We start from the raw sequence: 17,370 nt of genomic DNA, 5'->3' as shown, positions 1-17,370 counted from the left end.
GACCAACACCAGCAGATGACAAGGCTCCCCAAATCAATACAGACTGTGGAAACTTCACACTGGACTTCAAGCATCTTGCAGTGTGTGCCTCTCCATTCTTCCTCCATACTCTGGGTCCTTGGTTTCCAAATGAGATGCAAAAGTTGCTCTCATCAGAAAACAGGACTTTGGACCACTGAGCAACAGACCAGGTCTGTTTTTCTTTAGCCCAGGTAAGACGCTTCTGACGTTGTTTGTTGTTCAGGAGTGGCTTGACAAGAGGAATACGACATTTGAAGCCCATGTCCAGGATCTGTCTGGGTGTGGTGGCTCTTGATGTACTGACTCCAGCCTCAGTCCACGCCTTGTGAAAGTCCCCAACACTTTTGAATGGCCTTTTCCTGACAATCCTCTCTAGGCTGCGGTCATCCCTGCTGCTCGTGCACCTTTTTCTTCCACACTTTTCTTTTCCACATAACTTTCTATTAATGTGCTTTGATACAGCACTTTGGGAACATCCAACTTCTTTTGCAATTACCTTTTGAGGCTTTCCCTCCTTATGGAGAGTGTCAATGATGGTTTTCTGCACAACTGTCAGCTCAGCAGTCTTTCCCATGATTGTGATTCCTACTGAACCAGACTGAGAAACCATTTAAAGGCCCAGGAACCCTTTGCAGGTGTTATGGCTTAATTAGTTGATTAGAGTGGGACACTTTGAGCCTAGAATATTGCACCTTTTCACAATATTCTAATTTTCTGAGATTGTGGATTTGGGGTTTTTATGAGCTGTAAGCCATAATCATCACAATTATGACAAATCACGGCTTGAACTATCTTGCTTTGCATGTAATGAGTCTATCTCATATATTAGTTTCACCTTTTAAGTTGCATTACTGAAATAAATCAACTTTTGCACGTTATTCTAATTTTTTGAGTTTCACCTGTATATTCATAGTTAAACATTATATAGGCACTGCTAAAACCCAGTTATTATTTCCTCATTCTTTAACTGCACTTTTAAACCAGCAAGAAGTTAAAACAATGAATAGTGAAAATACTTACCAACATCAGTTCTTTCTGGAAAGATTTCTTATCTTTACTTTCTGAATTATTACAGTCCTCTTTCAATTTCTCCAACACAGAAGCAACACATTCTGGCTCACTGTCCAATTCTGCTCGACAGAAAAAAGCAAGTGGCAAGTTCCTATATCCCAGAGCATCTGCAAAGGCACGCCAGCTGCTAATATTTTCCATCAGTAAAGTCCTTACTGAAGCATAGATATAGGTAAGAAATTTGCAAGGTCTTAGAATTTGCTCCAGCAACATACTTGTAGTAAGCTCAGGTCCAAAGAAATAATTTGGTTTGACTTTTCCAACAATTAAAACATTTTTAGTATGGACTAGGCCAATTTTACCATGATAGTATCCAATGTACCATTCCTTGGTCCAGAGCTGACCTTTCAATCTGATTTTCTCCTCACTTAGCAAAGCTATAGCATCTCCTTTCTTATACTCTAAGAGATAATGGTTCTTATTTTGCCTCACTACTGTTTTCAGCAATTTGCCATATTTTAAACAAGTGACAGTCCGATCTTGGAAAACAGGATATTTGCTGGTGGTTGCAAGAGGAGACAAAATTATTTTCCCAATTTCATTTTTTTTCAGAAACCTGCGCTGTCCAGTACCTCGAGCAGCATTTTTAAGAGGTGGTTGAGGTGTCTGTACACAGAACTGAGCAAGCATAATATCTTTGTCATCTTTAATTTGTATTCTTAAAGTAAAATCAGACAGCTCATTAGGATCATGTGATATGATGGGGAAAATGAGGCGACTGACTTTGCCAAGTTTCATTTGGAATCCTCTCACTATTTTTGCCTGATCACTGGCTTTCACCTCATAATTAGGCATATTTGAAAACATACAAAGTTTTAAGTCTTGTGGTCTTAGTAAGAAGAACTGGTGCTTTCCCCACAAATGCAGCATTACTGGTGCTACACTATGTACTTGACGTGTAACTTCATTCACTACAAGATTCTTTGGTGCACAATCATGTCCAAATACAGCAACTACAGTTTTAAATGAAGGATGTATGTGTTTTGGACCATAGACCCCAACTGTAATTTTTTTACTGATATAATCCCAAACTGTGTAAGGATATGAAATATTCTGTCCTTGGGCTACAATAGCTATATACATGCAGGGTTCCAGGTTCTCCAACTGAACCTTGATTGTGCCTCCATAACAGTAACTTAGCGCCATTGGAGTATATGGGCCTTCCTTCACATCACTCCTCAAGCACCTTACAGCTACTAAATTCTTGCTCACAATGTCATTGTTAATTTCTGCTGAAATTTTCATTTCCAATATAATGGGCATTCTGATTTCCATGTTGCTCAGTTTAATTTCCAGCACAGGACTTATGGTACTGCATATGTCACTGTTGAGTTCCAGTGGGGGATCCAATAGAGCTTTCAGAGAGATCTGTTGTGCATCTCCATCAGCCACATGTCCTTCAGGTACATGAATATTAATATTTGTATCTGGAAGCTGAACTGCACCACCTGAACTATCCAGTTTGCAAACTATGTTAGTCTCCACAGGTTGTGTCTGCCCCCAACCAGGGTTCTGACCCAGCAAATCCAAATCATGGCATGACCTTGCTAGTTTCCGATGACTTAGCCATGCAACCCTGAAATCCTCTTTGCTTTGGAATTGCTCTGGGGTAGGAGATTTCAATCCAGTAAAGAAACCTGATGAAGATGGACTTTCTGATTTTGCCTGAAGTATAGAAAGCTCTGATAAACTGTATGAGCGTTTGCTTCTAAAAAAAGGATTGTCTTGTCTGTTTGCTTGCTCAAAATCAAATCCATTCACTGATGGCACTTTGTCAAGAAAACTGCTATTTGCTATAGAACTTGACCCCGTAAATGTAGGAACTGTATCAAAGAGTAACAAATCCATTGTGATTTGGTGGGGAACCTCTTTGCTTTTTTCTGACATTTCTTTCATATTTCCATTCAGAAAATGGTTAGTAGTTTGAATACTGTTCAAAAAAGGATTGTTTTTAGCTAAGTTCCACTTTGCATCTGACCAGTCGCCAAGCAAATCCAACTCTTTTGCTCCTTCATCAGAACTTTCAAGGAGATAGTCTATCATTCCACTGTCAGTTAATGAAGAGTTCCAATAGTTTATGGGCTGCACATAGGAGGATGGAATATAGCCCATTTCTGTGGTATTGTGTGCATACCACCACTCACCTCCTGAGGTATCTAAGATATAGAGATGGTCCCCTTTGGAAAACTTCAATGTAGTAAAGTTGTTTGGACAATAGTCTTTAATTGCTACAACTTCCTTTGCAGTTCCCAATGATGCAAGGCTATCTGTCATCAAGGCACCAGGAGAAGGCACTGCAAAGAAAATAGTCCACTAAAAATAAGGAATGGCAAACAACATAGTCAATATATACTACACAAGTTACATCAAACAATGAAATACTATTAAATTAGGATGAAAAACTGAAGACTTAAAGGCTTCATGTGAACCTTGAAAAACTTGGATGTACTGTACATCCCAAAATCCCTCTCAAGACCATCATTAAATTGTACTTGATATTATATTACAAAAGATATATACAAGGATAATCACATTAATTTTCACCTAATTTAAATTAACTAACAATACATTTGTCACTATTCGGTCTAGTTTCCCCCCGTTTTCCCAAGTGTATCTCCCTGCAAAATTAAATGCAAATTAGCCAAACCTTGGGATTTTATAACCATATGATTATCTAGACATTTCTTCATTGGGGTTTAGAAGTAAGCATGTACATAGCTTTCTGAAGATACTTTATACTATAGGATCATTTTTGTTAATATGTGAAGAAATTCTTACTGTACAAGAAATTGTAGAAGATTATCTAGTCATTAAATTATACTCAACTATTCACTGAATTCAATAGGAGGGTCTGTGACTTCTGAATAGGAATGTACAAGATTTTTCACTTAGAAAATTATGCACAATTTGTGATGGATATGAAATTTTGATAAGAAACAAAGACATCAAAGGAAAAATAAGACTGCCTTAGCCAGAAAATGATTCTAAGCTATACTAAGCTACATATGTATTTGTAAATACCAAGTAACAGTGATTTTGATGTAGGCATTGGATTAGACTGAGAAACTGTCATAGAAATGAAGTTATATGGGTCACTTTGAGCCAGCCACACTCTCTTAGCCCTAGGAATGGCAAAGTACATAGATTTCTCAGGAATCAATAATGACTAACAAACAAAAGCATTAAATTGTTGACTTCTGGTCCTCGTCTTAGGAAGTGAGGACCGCGAGCTCCATGGTCCTGTTCCAATCTCTCTCCATCGGAGGGCTCAAATCAAGCCATAGCCACCCTGGAGAGGTGGTGAAGTAAAGGAGGACTGCCATGCAGGTGGAGGAGAGCTGCATCTCTTCTCCCTGACTCGGAAAGCCCCCTCATCCAAAGAGCAGCAGCAGCCCAAAATGGCTGCGATGAAGCCATTTACCCAATGAAGCCATTTACCCAGCCCGAATACCCAAGACTGTACTGGTGCGGAGAAAGTGAATGGTGTGTGAACTGGGTGAGAGAATACTTTTTTGTTGGAAGTTGACCCCAAGAAATCTAAGGGGGAAGTATATTTAGAACTATTTGTTGAAGTGGCGAACGAAAACATAGATAAAATACAGGAGAATTTAAGAAAAAAATTACTTTTTAAAAAATAAATAGAAATTTGGTTTCTCAAAGTTAAAAGACATGGTACTGAGAGCATTTTAAAATGCTGGAATTAAAGTCTCAAATTTCTCTTTACTAATATTCCTCAATTATTGGATTTATAACTTAAAATAATTGAAATCAGAACTGTCAACATTATTGCAGAGAGGCTGAAGCAGACAGAAGTGAAAGTGCCATCTGTTGATGAAAAGGGAACTATGCAAACTTGGAAATAATCATTTAAAAAGACTGAAATATTTGCTGGACATAGTTCTACTCTAAGACCACTAGAGATTTGATTTTAACTAAGAACTTCAGTTAAGAGTCCCCTGAATATTACTGAACATAGAAAAGTGACTTGAAGAGGCATGGATAATCCTCTGGTGAATTTAAATTGACTGGACTGATTATTGATGAGATTTAAAATTGTGACTTGGAAGTTTTGTTTTGAATTAATGAATCCTGGACAGCTGGCCAAAAAGGAGAACTACTAAATACAGATACAATACAAGATGGAAATGAGGAGAAGTGAAATGGAATGGAACTTTTTCAAAGTATTAAGGAAATATTTGACCATATAGACCAAAAACTGGAAAATATAATACAAGGGATAATGGGTAAAGACCAGGACAATGAAGAAAGAATGGAGCCAACAGAAGAAATGGAGGGGAAAGTGGAACTGAGAAATCAGCAAGAAGAAGCTAACAAGGAGGAGATGTTACTAAAACTAATAGTGATTAAGGAACTAAAAAAGGAGGAAAATACTGTAAAAAACTTAAAAAGGGAATGGGAGAAACAGGAAGAGAACTGGGGAAAAGAGATAGGATGTGGAATAGACAGTTCTGAAATTAGATAGTGAGTAGAAAAGGGAGAAAAAGCTAGATTGCATAGTCAAATAAAGGGAGTAAAAGATTTAAGGGACAAATATGGGAGGCAAGCCAAAAAGAAAATAAGGTTAAAGGTTTGGATGCGGGCAAGAGATGATGGATAAGGGAAAAAAGAGTAAAAGAATATGCTGTGAATATATTTTAATAATGTGCATTAATATTAGAATTATATATGTTGGGCAATTATTTTATATGTAGTGTGATAGATATTAGGATAATATTTTACTATAAATAGATATGAAGAAGTGGAAAATTAGATTTTGAATTTCAGTATTATTAAATATATACACATACACTCATACATACACACATACATACATATGCAGGTCTTGGCGTATTTGGGTCTTTTCCCGTGTAAGATCCTTTTAAAGCAACAAAGCCAACATTCCACACACCCGCACCTAAATTTGTAGAGAAACAGCAGCTCTGATCACGCTTTGCTCGCACAAGCACGAAGCCAAAGGCACCAGCCTGAAGATAACAAGTGCGACCTTGTCGAAACGTCGCCAAGATACTGTCAATCTTACACAGGAAAAGACCTGCATACCTATACCCGTAAAAATCTACGAAAACAAATACACACGCACGCACGCACGCACGCGCACACACACACACACACACACATACATTATGCTGGTCTTGTTGTATTTGGCTCTTTTCCCATGTAAGATTGTGATTGTCTTGGCAATGTTTCAGCGAGGTCTCACTCGCCATCTTCAGATTGGGTTTTGGGCTTCTTAGCCCAAAATCCAGCCTGAACATGGCGACATTGAAGAATGAAAGAATGAGGATGACATTTGGATTTAATTAAGGAAATATGAACAACAAAACAGGTGAAAAATATGTCTTTGAATATTACAGCGAGATGAGGAGGAAAAAAGTTAAAAGGGATAGAAATTAGAGGGGAATAATAGTATATATTAATATGTTAAGATATACAAAAGAACAGAAAGGGTAACAGTAAAAGGCATGTATAAATAATATGAAATAATGGAAATGAAATGTAATATCTAGGAGTAATAAATTTATGTGTATTGAAATGTATGATACCCAGATTCATGCTGTATAAAGAATATAAAATAAAAATTTGATTGAAAAAAAAGGCAACAAATTGTCTTTATGTAATTGTTTTTATACAGTATTTCTCTAATTATCTTGGGAATATGAATGTAGGCTATGCCTGAACATAATTTAGATAAGATGAAATCTACCATGGAATTCTCTGTATCCATTACTATGAAAGAAAATAACACTGAGAATTACAAGTCAAAGCAAAATAAAAGAGATTTAGAAAGTAATACTGGAATTGAAAACTTTACAGCGCTCTTAATGTACTCAAAGCTGAAGTACTGAAAATTTATCATATACAGCTTTTTCTCAAGTAATGATGGCAACTGGAACTGAGATTCCTATTGCTAAGCAATTTGGTTGTAAAAGTTGATAACACATGATCACATCACTCAGTGATGGCAATGCAGGCAGTCCTGGAGACACATCGTTTTTTAAATGGGAAGTGGGGGGAGTCCCAGGTAAGGAGCGTGGGAGTACTGAAGAGGAGTGGGGAGCTCTAGAAGTTTTGATGCAGGCCGTGGGTGAGTTGGGTGGTGGTACAGTGTTGCATAAATTTAGGGAGTCTGGAGAAATATATACAGTATATATAACTGTTGGGAAGTTTCTCTCCTTAATTCCAGGTTGCTTTTCTCCTTGATCAGTTTCCCACCATTGTTTCTTGTCCTGCCCTCTGATCCTTTGGAGAATAATTTGACCCCCCCCCCTACTTTGTGGCAGCCTCTCAAATATTGGACCATTGCTATCATGTCACCCCCAGCTCTTTTCTTATCGAGACTAGCCAAACCCAAATCCTGCAACCATTCTTCATATGTTTTCGTCTCCAGGTGTTTAGTCATCTTAGTTGCTTTTCTCTGAACTTTTTCCAAAGTCTCAACATCTTTTTTGTACTGTGGTGGCCAAAATTGGTTACAGTATTCCAGGTATGGTCTTACTAAGGATTTATAAAGCGGTACTAATACTTCACATGATTTTGATTCTATGCCTCTTTTTATACAACCCAGGATTGTATTAGCTTTTTTGGCTGTTGCCACACAGTGCTGGCTTATATTCAAGTAATCATCCACTAAGACTCCAAGCTTCCTCTCACAATTACTGTTTTTGAGCCAGGTCTTACCTAATTTGTACTTTTACCTTTAGTTTTTCCTTCCTAAATGTAAAACTTTGCTCTTCTCAACATTAAAATTCATTCTGTTGAATAGAGCCCATTGTTCAAGCCTGTCAAGATGTTTGGCGATCCTGAGCTGGTCTTTTGTGATGTTGGCTATTCCTGCCAGCTTAGTGTCCTCTTTAAATTTGATTAGTTCCCCTTCTATTCCCTCAACTAAGTCATTTATTGAAGAGTACTGGGCCTAAGATGGAACCTTGTGGTACCTCACTGCTTACTTCCCTCCATGTGGATGTAGTACCATTAAGGACTATTCATTGAATACAGTTTGTCAGCCAGCTACAAATCCATATGGTAGTGATATTGTCTATTCCATATTTTTGTAGCTTACCAAGAACCAGGTTGTGCTCTACTTTGTCGAATGCCTTAGTGAAATCTATTACCCTATTTTCCCCAAAACAAGACATGGTCTTATTTTCTTTTGACCCCTGAAATAAGCGCTTGGCCTTATTTTCAGGGAGATCTTTTTATTTTTGAGGTGCCAGAGGCGGCGAGCGTAGTCACCTCATGGCTGCTTCTGTGTTGAAATATTTTCAGGGAGGGCTTATTTTAGTGTCTTTGCTGCATTTAACATTGAATTCTGTGGCAGAGACAATCCAAACGTTTCTTTCTCCATTGACAGCAGAGCTGCTGCAGTCTGTCTTTTTAAAATAGTCCCCGGGAGGGAGGGGGCTGGGCAGAACCATAAAGGGAGCAGCAGCTCTGCTGCAAATGGAGGGAGAAATGTTTGGATTGTCTCTGCTGCATTTAACATTGAATTCTGTGGCAGAGACAATCCGAACATTTTTCCCTCCGTTCACAGCAGAGCTGCTGCTCCCTTTATGTTCCCCCACAGGACCCTCCCTCCCGGGGACTATTTTAAAGGGACAGGCTGCAGCAGCTCTGCTATGAACAGGAGGAGAAAAGTTTGGATTGTTTCTGCCACAGAATTCAACGTTAAATGCAGCAGAGACAATCCAAACATTTCTCCCTCCATTCACACCTGTCTCTTTAAGGTGCTTCAATTCCTTGGAGGGAGGGGCCAGGGGAGACCATAAAGGGAGCAGAAGCTCTGCTGTGAATGGACTCATACACACAGTTTTTCCTACCAGGTTCTGTGGGCATGGCTTGGTGGTGGTGGGGCATTGAGTTGGCCACACCCACTCAGTCACAGGACACCACTATCAAGCCACGCCCACAGAATCGGTAGTAAAAAAATTTGAATTTCACCACTGCCTCAGGTACTTCCCCAGTGCTCCAGGATTTTTGAAAGATATGGTACAATGGTTCTGAGAACATCTACCAGCTCCTTTAGAATTCTAGGATGTAATGTCAGGTCCCGGTGATTTGTATTAGTCAAGATCAGATAGATATTCTCTTACCATTTTCTTGCTTATTTTAATTTTTATTTCTAGTCTTATCTTTTACAGTAGTTTTTTTGGTAGATCGGCTATAGTTTCTTTTTGCATGAAGACTGATGCAAAGAATGAGTTAAGCAGCTCTGCTTTCTCTCTACTGCCTGTTATTTCCTTGTCATCTTCTCTTGTTAGTAAAACGACTGTTTCCTTGACTTTTTCCTTTATTTTTTTAAATTATCTTTGTTTATTCAGAGCCTTTGCTTTCCTGACTTCATCTTTGCAGGTTCTGGCTATCTGCTGATATTCTGCCTTACTTATGTGTCCCTCTTTTTGTACTTGTCCTTTTTGTCTTTCAGTTTGTCAGCATGATCTTTGTGCAACTATGCTGGTTTCTTCTTGAATTTCTTTTTCTTTTTCAATGGTATTGTGCTGGACTGGGCGTTTATGATTGCATTGTTTCCCACACTTCCTGAGTTGTTTAGGATTTTCATTGTCTTTCCTAGGCTCTTAGTTTGTTAAAATCAGCTATTTTAAAGTTTAAGATATTGGTTGGATTATTTTCTATTGCGTTTGCATTATATTGAATTCCAGTATGGCATGGTCACTTTCACCCAAGATTCTGGCAACTTCAACTTCCTCTTACACTTCTTCTCTATTAGTAAGGATTAGGTCCAGTGGGTGGTAGGTGTGTTCCTGTGTGCAAGTGCAGAAAGGGTGAGGAAGGAGAGTGCTGGTGGGTGCAAACAAGTGAGGAAAAGTGTGTGGTGTGTGTGAGCAAAGAAAAGGCTGAGGGGGATAGACCTACTGGAATGATTTCCCTGCTGGCTTCCCCATTGACTTTGCTTGTAGGAGGCTGTCAGACAAGGCCAGCTATGACATAATTATGAGATGCTGCAGTCACTGTAATACAAGCTGGTTGCCAAGCATTTGAGTTTTGTTCAAATATCCCTAGGGTTAGAGTTAGCAATCCATCTTTCTTCTTAAACAGCACGCGAGCTGCTACTGGGACTCTGAGGCCTGGATAAAGCCCCTGGCCAGGTTTTTATCAATATAGTGTCCCAACTCCCCCAATCTCTTTTGGAGTCATTGAATATATTTTGGACTTGGGGAGTTTTGCCCCTGGCAAGGCCTCAATTGCACAATCCGTGGGACAATGTGGGGGGGGGGGACACATCACATTCTTTCTCGCTGAACTCCTTCGCCATGTCCCGATATTCTCTGGTGATGTTCTGCATTTATAGTGCCAATTTCGATGCCACTGGTGTGCTCAAGTCCTTCCCCCTTATTTCTTTGATGCCCAGGCTCGCTCCACTTCCTTCTTGGGGGATTTGGGACCTTCCTCACACTCACTATGTACTTCTTCTCTCCCCAGTGCATGCTGGGGCTCCACTTGGTTAGCCAGGATAACCCCAATATCATAGCCTCTGCCATTTTTGATTCCACCATGAATCGAATGATTTCTTCATGGTCCCCTAATCTCAGGTGCACCAACTTTGTTAGATAGGAGGCAGGCAGGCCCCTCCCACTTTAGAGCCATTGACCTGCTCAAACTTCACGGTGGTGCAGTTTCTTCACCCTCAATTCGAATTTCCATATCGTTTGCAGGCTAACTAAGCACTGGGTACACCTGAGTCTATTAGGGCCTTCACAACTCCCTTCACCCTTGAATGAAGTACTACAACCTCTACTTGAGCTGAAAAGGGGTTGATGATACCACTAACTATCAAGTCATGTTCCCCCTCACTGTTGCTCTCATAGAAGGTTAGTTGTGAGTCCTCCATGGTCAGTTCCCTCCCCGCTGCCTGGGAGGAAAAATACTTCAATGACCTGGCATGCCCCTCATGACTTCTCCTTCTCTTTTTAAGGTGGCTTCTTTGACTTCAGAGAACTTGGGGTCTGTGGAGTCGCCATAGATGCTGGTGCCAGGCAGAATCCAACTCAAGTGACCCTCTTGGCCACATCAGAAATATGGACCATGTGCACGCCTCGGGGCATGTCCAAGTGAAGGAACAGGTGTGATGTTCTGTCCCAGGGGGCGCTTCTCCTGAAGTTGGCCAAACTGTGGCCATTTTCTTTTTTGTAGTTTTTCACTAGGGAAATTTCTCTTCCCACTTCTTCAGGGCTGACACAGCCTGGAACAAAGGGGCCATGGAGGGGGATGTAGAGATTGCTGGGGTATTGTAGCATAAATAAAATTCTTTCCCCTGGGAATCAATGGTATTGGTGCAGATGTTTGAAAGGTGGAGACTAAGGTCACCTAGCAACTGGACTGTATGCTGATTGGACCATGTGACTGGAGACTCTGGGGGGAAGTGACAAAGTTTTACTTTTAATTGGGTGTAAAACCGGTGGGAACATAGAGCCAGTTTTCCACATGCCAATAAAATGTTATTCTCAACAGTTATCTCAATAAAATGTTCTTTGAGGAAATTGCCTGCCTTGGAGTTCTTATTGAATGGAATATATTACTTGGCACCTTGACAGGGTCTTCTTCAGGCCACTTTCCGTTCTTCTGTGCCTCTTATTTTCCACTAGGTCAAGTTTCATATTAATCGGCTGCTGGTACCAGTTGTGGATCCGCTCTAGTATTCCTTGAAGTAAACACATGGGTACAGCTCCCTGTTCATGCCGTCTCGGAAGTAGTAGACAAGAAGCCCCTCTAGCCAGTGACTCAGTCTCCTTGCCAGCCTTCGGAATTCACAAATCTACTCAGTCATAGACCTGCCTTCCTGCTTGATGGCACAGATCTCTGATTCTGCCCCCTAGAGTTGCATGGTGTCTCCAAACTGGGCTCCAGGTTCCACCAAGAAGGCGTCAGGATCCTCCAACTCAGGAGTCCCTTCATCATGGAAGTTCATCACCCATTCTGCTTCCTCTCCTTCTACGTTTGCCACAATGGCATTCATGCAAGCCACATCATCAAAATAAGCTGGTCCATACTGATCCAGATGAGCCCACACCTGATTCAGGAAGAACACCAGCTTTTCTGGACTCCCATCAAACATGGGAGGGGCTCCATGGGGCTGGGGCACCCCAATATACCTGTGGCCATCCGACTCCAGAAGGGTTGGACTACTGCAGCTGCCAGTTGCACTTGAGACCCGTGTGACTGGGCCACTGCTCTCTGGGGCCCACTGGCGCCTTGCCCTAGAGCCAGACCTGGCTGGGGTACAGCATTTCATGGGGGGCTGATTGCCCTCAAGGCTGCAGCCCCCTGTTTCGGCCAAGGTTGGGAGAGTTGCTGAAGATTGAATGGATCCGGCTCCAGAAGGTTGACCGATTCCCTATGCCAGCTCCCCTCTCCACATCTCCATTTTGATGAGCCTCTCCCTTAGCTGTTTGACTGATGGGCGGCAGCAAGTCTCAAGGTATCTGCACTCCATTGGCTCTTCCCACTCTGCTGTTCTTTTCCCTCTCCATTTCAGGCCATGGCCTAGGAGAAAGCAGAGGGAACTCTTTTCCCTCTCCATTTTGGCCCCCTGGAGGAAGCAGAGGGAACTTGGCTTCTGACGTCTTTACCACCACAGCTTGCCACAGCTTCTCTCCCACCTGGCAGGGCCCTCCAGCCACCATGGTCTTGTCCCATGCTGCTGGTTGCTCAGTCTTCTCCACTTGCACTTTCACACGGGTCACCACTGTTTGTGTGCCAAAGTTCACCTGGCCTGTGACTGGGTTTTTTTTCCCCTCAGCCACATCCTGGACTTGGTTGCCTACTCTCCTTTTCGTTTCACCCTGGACATCTTCCCTGAGTCTTCACAGCTCTTGCATAACTGGACTGGTTGTAGGAGCCCAGGACTCCTTGGTTAATTTTACTTTTAGATTAGAGCAGTGGTTCTCAATGTGGGGCCCATGCCCCACAGGGGGGGCAATTTGATTTTTAATGGGGGCAATTTGAACCTTGTTTAAATCAAGTTAATGACCTTTTAGGCTTCCTCCCTGTGAGTAAAGTTCACTTTTTGAGTAAAGTAAGAAATATATGTCACGGGGGGGGGGGGGCATCAGGATTTTAGAGATGCTTAGGTGGGAAATGGCCAAAAAAAAGGTTGGGAACCACTGGATTAGAGCTAGTTTAATGTCAAAATTTCGACTAACAAACCTAACCAAGCAAGCACAATCGAGATGATCTCTTAATGCAAAACTTTATTGAGTACATCATTGAGGCATTGATTAAGGCAAAACCAGCTCTAGCTAATTGCCATGCAATCCCACATAATTGAAGTATAGAATTCTCCCTCCTATTAGTGAAGGTCACATGGTCCAACTGAATGTCATTGCATTCTTATGACAAAGTGTCCTTGGGGTTTTCAACCACCTACTGAAGTGTCCCTAGCTCTCATGGTTTGTCTTCTTGATGTCTGGAAGCTACACTCCATTTCAGCCTTCCCTCCCTGCTAGTTCATTGGCAAGCCGAGAAGTGATAATAATTGCAACAGCATTTATTTAACAGTGCTTCGAACTTGACACTAACTTGCATAGCTTCCCTATTCCTCTTCCATAGCTAATTAGAAGTATCAAAGCAAATTCGACTTCATGTTACAAATGTATTCTAATACCTTGGGAAGGAAGGCAAACTTGCTTCTCTCCCCCAAGCTTTAGCTCTGTGCCATTATGCCTTGGGAAGAGAGGCAACAATTTTAGCTTACAAGAGAGAACTACTTCTCTCTCTTAAGCTTTAGCTGAGTAGGCTAATGCTTTGAAAAGGAAGCACTACTTTACCTGAATCTCAGAAAAAGACAGCCACTTCTGGAATTCTGTCATGTGGCCCAGCAATGGAGCGGCCTGTTCTCCTTCCATACCCCAACCTCTTGAGCGCTGAAATCTTGGAAAAATAAGTGAGCAATTGGTGACTAGGGGGCAGGTGGGAGGGGAGGAGCAAAGCTTGTGGAAGCTGGTGGACTGGCAAAACAGGCCCAGCCAGTGAAGTGGCAAAACAGGCCCCCTCTTCCTGCGAGGACCTGATGGGGCAGAATGGGGGGAAATAGATGGTCTGTGTGTGCTGCAGTGTCTCTGTAGTTGGTTTTTAAGGGCAAAGGACTATAGGAGTGCTGCACGTCTTAACTTTGTGACTCGTTCATAAGTACTTTTGGAGGACAGTATTATCGTAACTTTGAACCATCAATGTCATAATTCAAGGACTACCTGTAATTTGTACTGTCTAAGCTATAAAGAAACAGTTAAGAAAAAGAGTGTGGTTCAACTTGACAAGCTGGCTGCTACTGCCTAATGAAATAGCCCTTCCCACTTCAAAGGGTATATATTCCACCAGTTTAATCAATGCAGCAGTTGTCATTTCTTTGTTTCATGAAGGCCATGTGAAAATGACCTGATGACTGTGGCCTGACATCAGCTTGGTACAGGAACCAAGCAACCTAGGCAAACGTAAGCTGACAACTGACCTACAACTTTCCCCTCTTCACTTATAAAGCCATGTTGGAACAGCATGACTAGAATATAGTTAGTTTTCCCTACTGGAACGAGATTCAACTAGAACAATCAGATCAGAGCAAGTTAACCCACTTTATCCTCATACTTCTAGATACCCATAGATTAACCATGTCTTCCGATTGGCTGGTTTAGTCACATCTTGACCTTTCCACAGTAACTGTTCAAGTTAGTTCCCACCTACCCTACATAAGCCCTTTATATAAAAGGAAGGACAAAGAAGAGAGGATGAGAGAAAAAGGCAGTCATGATGGATATGGAAGTGGCAACAAGTAGCAGTGCAGCAGCAGCCATGGCTTGTCCCAATTGGGGACAAGAGGGTAAGCAACTTGATCTGGGAGAACTGAGAAGAAATGGAAGAGTTTTCTCTCTTTCCCTATCCCCGTCCCCATCTTAAATGTTTGCTTTTAGCAGCAAAACTGCCCAAACATGCTTGGAGCTCAGGCTTAGAATTGAGCAACAATTCTATCTGGGAACTCTGCCTGAGTACTTAGCAACAATATTGTTCCATAAATCAATCGCTGTAAACAGCTTCAAGAAAGCAGAAGGTTCAGTGCTAATCAAGACCAATAGTAAAACTGCACCAAACCAGGAAGAAACCCTAAATGGGTCCAAATCAACTCAAGCACAAAAACTAAAGCAGTCCTGCTACCTCAAGTTTATTTCGTTGCTAGAAGAGCAATATTGAAAATGCAATATTGGGAAGGAAAAGGAGAAAGATAGAGAAAGTGGGAAAAAGCAGTCTATCCCAATCTAGTGAGGTCAAATAAACCAAAGGGAAGACAGAATCCATTACAAGGAGACAATGCAGGGCATATGAGTAAAATATGATGAAACTGCCAAATAAAGGGAACTTTTCTTAATCATCTGGCAAGCCTCTCTCCAAAATAATTAATGATTCAGAACTTTCAGAACTCTTGTTCTAATTTATTGAATATGGGGAGCAGATAGACTTTAGTCTGTCTTTATTTAGTTAAGATAGCTGCAGAATTTAAGTGGTTGGGATAGCATCTAAATATCTTTTTATAATTACTAAAAGGTACAGATTTTTCCTTTTTATTCATAATTTACATGCCATGAGGACTCATATTCTAAAGGTAGGAATAATCACTTGAGCACAAGCCTGAAAGTGGGCAGATTATAGTGCCAAAGTTATAATGTGGTTTTTAAGTGCTAGTAAACAATTTATAGTATGATCTGTAGAATCTGCAATATTTATGTAATAATCTATTCTCTTCCCAGCATTTTCATTCTGATTGAATATCATAGGATCTATTTTTAACAGAAAAAAACTCACCTTTGACAGAACTGAAACTGGTTTCTGAGAATTCTTCATTCAGGTCTATCAGCATCCCCTCAGATTTGCATCGTGACAGGCAACTGGCATTAGCAGCACGAATCCTCTGGGCTGCCATTTTAAAATAGCAATTGTGTTGTTTCTTAAGAAATCAGAAAATCTAATGGGTCATCTTCTCTAGAAAAAGTGTGACAAATTCGGTGCCATTTATTTTCAATGGTTGCAATTACCAATGTCATTCAGTAGTTTCTTCTACAATATATATCTGAAGAGAAAAACAAACATGATAAGCATCTTTGTATGACTAAATTACAGAAATCTTATTTATTTATTTGACTTATATGCCCGCCCATCTTAAAAGATATAACTCTGGGACGTTACAGCAATAAATGCAAGAATAATAATACCAAAAAGGTAGCACCTCTCCAATGCAATCAACACAACCAACTTCAGGTTCCAGACACATCATATCCCGTTTTTTCAAAAAAAGAGGCATGAATAGCCTTTAGGAGGCTTGTACAGTGCTCCTGGGGTGTGGGGCAAAACCCAGCAAAAAACGGCCTCTTTTTCGTGAAAATGGGCCCATTTTTTGTCAAAAAAAAATTGCATGCATAGCCTTTATGAGGTTTATAGAATGCTCCTTGGGGCTGGGAGGGGCTAAACTGAGCAAAAATGGCCCTTTTCACTCATTTCTGCCCTTCCCAGCCCCCAGGAGCACTCTGAAAGCCTCCTACAGACTCTGCCATTTTGGTGAAGGGGGTGGGGTTTCGGGAGGCAAAAAATACTGTATTCAGTGTATAAGACACACCCAGATTTTCAGCCTCTTTTTTGAGGGAAAAAGGTGCATCTTTTTTTTCTTTCCCAAGAATTTTTTTTTTTTATTCTCACATACTATTTTAAGTATACATTCACATAATTGTTATTCTTCTTTACATTTATCATTCTTATACATTTATTATTTCATTTAATATTAAGATGTACATTTTGGGTTGCTTTATTTACCATCCCTTCCTTCTTTTGTAACACCTCCTTGTTTTTTCTTTCTTTTCTCCCTCCCTCCCTTCCTCCTCTCCTTCCCCTTCCTTCTTCCCTTACCTTTCTTCTACTCTTCCCCTTCCTACCCTCTTTCTCTCCCTTCCATCCTCCTCTCCTTACCTCTTTCTTCTTTCCCCCGTCTTCCTTTCATTCTCTCCTCCTCTCTCCCTTTCTTTTTCTATTATTGTTGATGTATATTTCAAAACTCAGTTTATGCTTCCCTGGGGTGGTATTTCTGCCAACCCAAATATAATTTAGTATCATTTCTTATTCTCTTATCTTCTTTGATCTACCCGTTATGTTTCTCCTCTTTATATATCACTCTTGAATATATACTTATATATTTAATATTTTCTATTGTTTTCCCTTTCTTCCCCACTTTTTCATTTAATAGTACATTGTCTGCGTACTTTATCT

General features: G+C 40.7%; 1 protein-coding gene across 3 annotated transcripts in view; it reads right to left on the bottom strand.

Moving 5' to 3' along the window:
- The window catches only part of SH3BP4 (SH3 domain binding protein 4), a 49,196-nt gene that overhangs the window by 11,145 nt on the left and 20,681 nt on the right, over window positions 1-17,370 (bottom strand). The window contains exons 2-4 of one of the 3 annotated variants that reach the window (XM_032213581.1): window positions 15,919-16,183; window positions 3,237-3,386; window positions 1,042-1,151 (exon numbers count right to left, since the gene is read on the bottom strand). In XM_032213581.1, the coding sequence (XP_032069472.1) occupies window positions 1,042-1,151; window positions 3,237-3,386; window positions 15,919-16,036 (378 nt within the window). In that variant the 5' untranslated portion in view covers window positions 16,037-16,183. Of the gene's footprint in view, window positions 1-1,041; window positions 3,387-13,895; window positions 13,999-15,918; window positions 16,184-17,370 lie in introns of those variants that run through there. The other 2 variants (XM_032213580.1, XM_032213578.1) reach the window with 2 other exon arrangements.

Source organism: Thamnophis elegans, chromosome 3 (assembly GCF_009769535.1).
Source record: "Thamnophis elegans isolate rThaEle1 chromosome 3, rThaEle1.pri, whole genome shotgun sequence".
Classification (NCBI taxonomy): Eukaryota; Metazoa; Chordata; class Lepidosauria; order Squamata; family Colubridae; genus Thamnophis; species Thamnophis elegans.
This window is presented reverse-complemented; position numbering and strand designations above follow the sequence as displayed.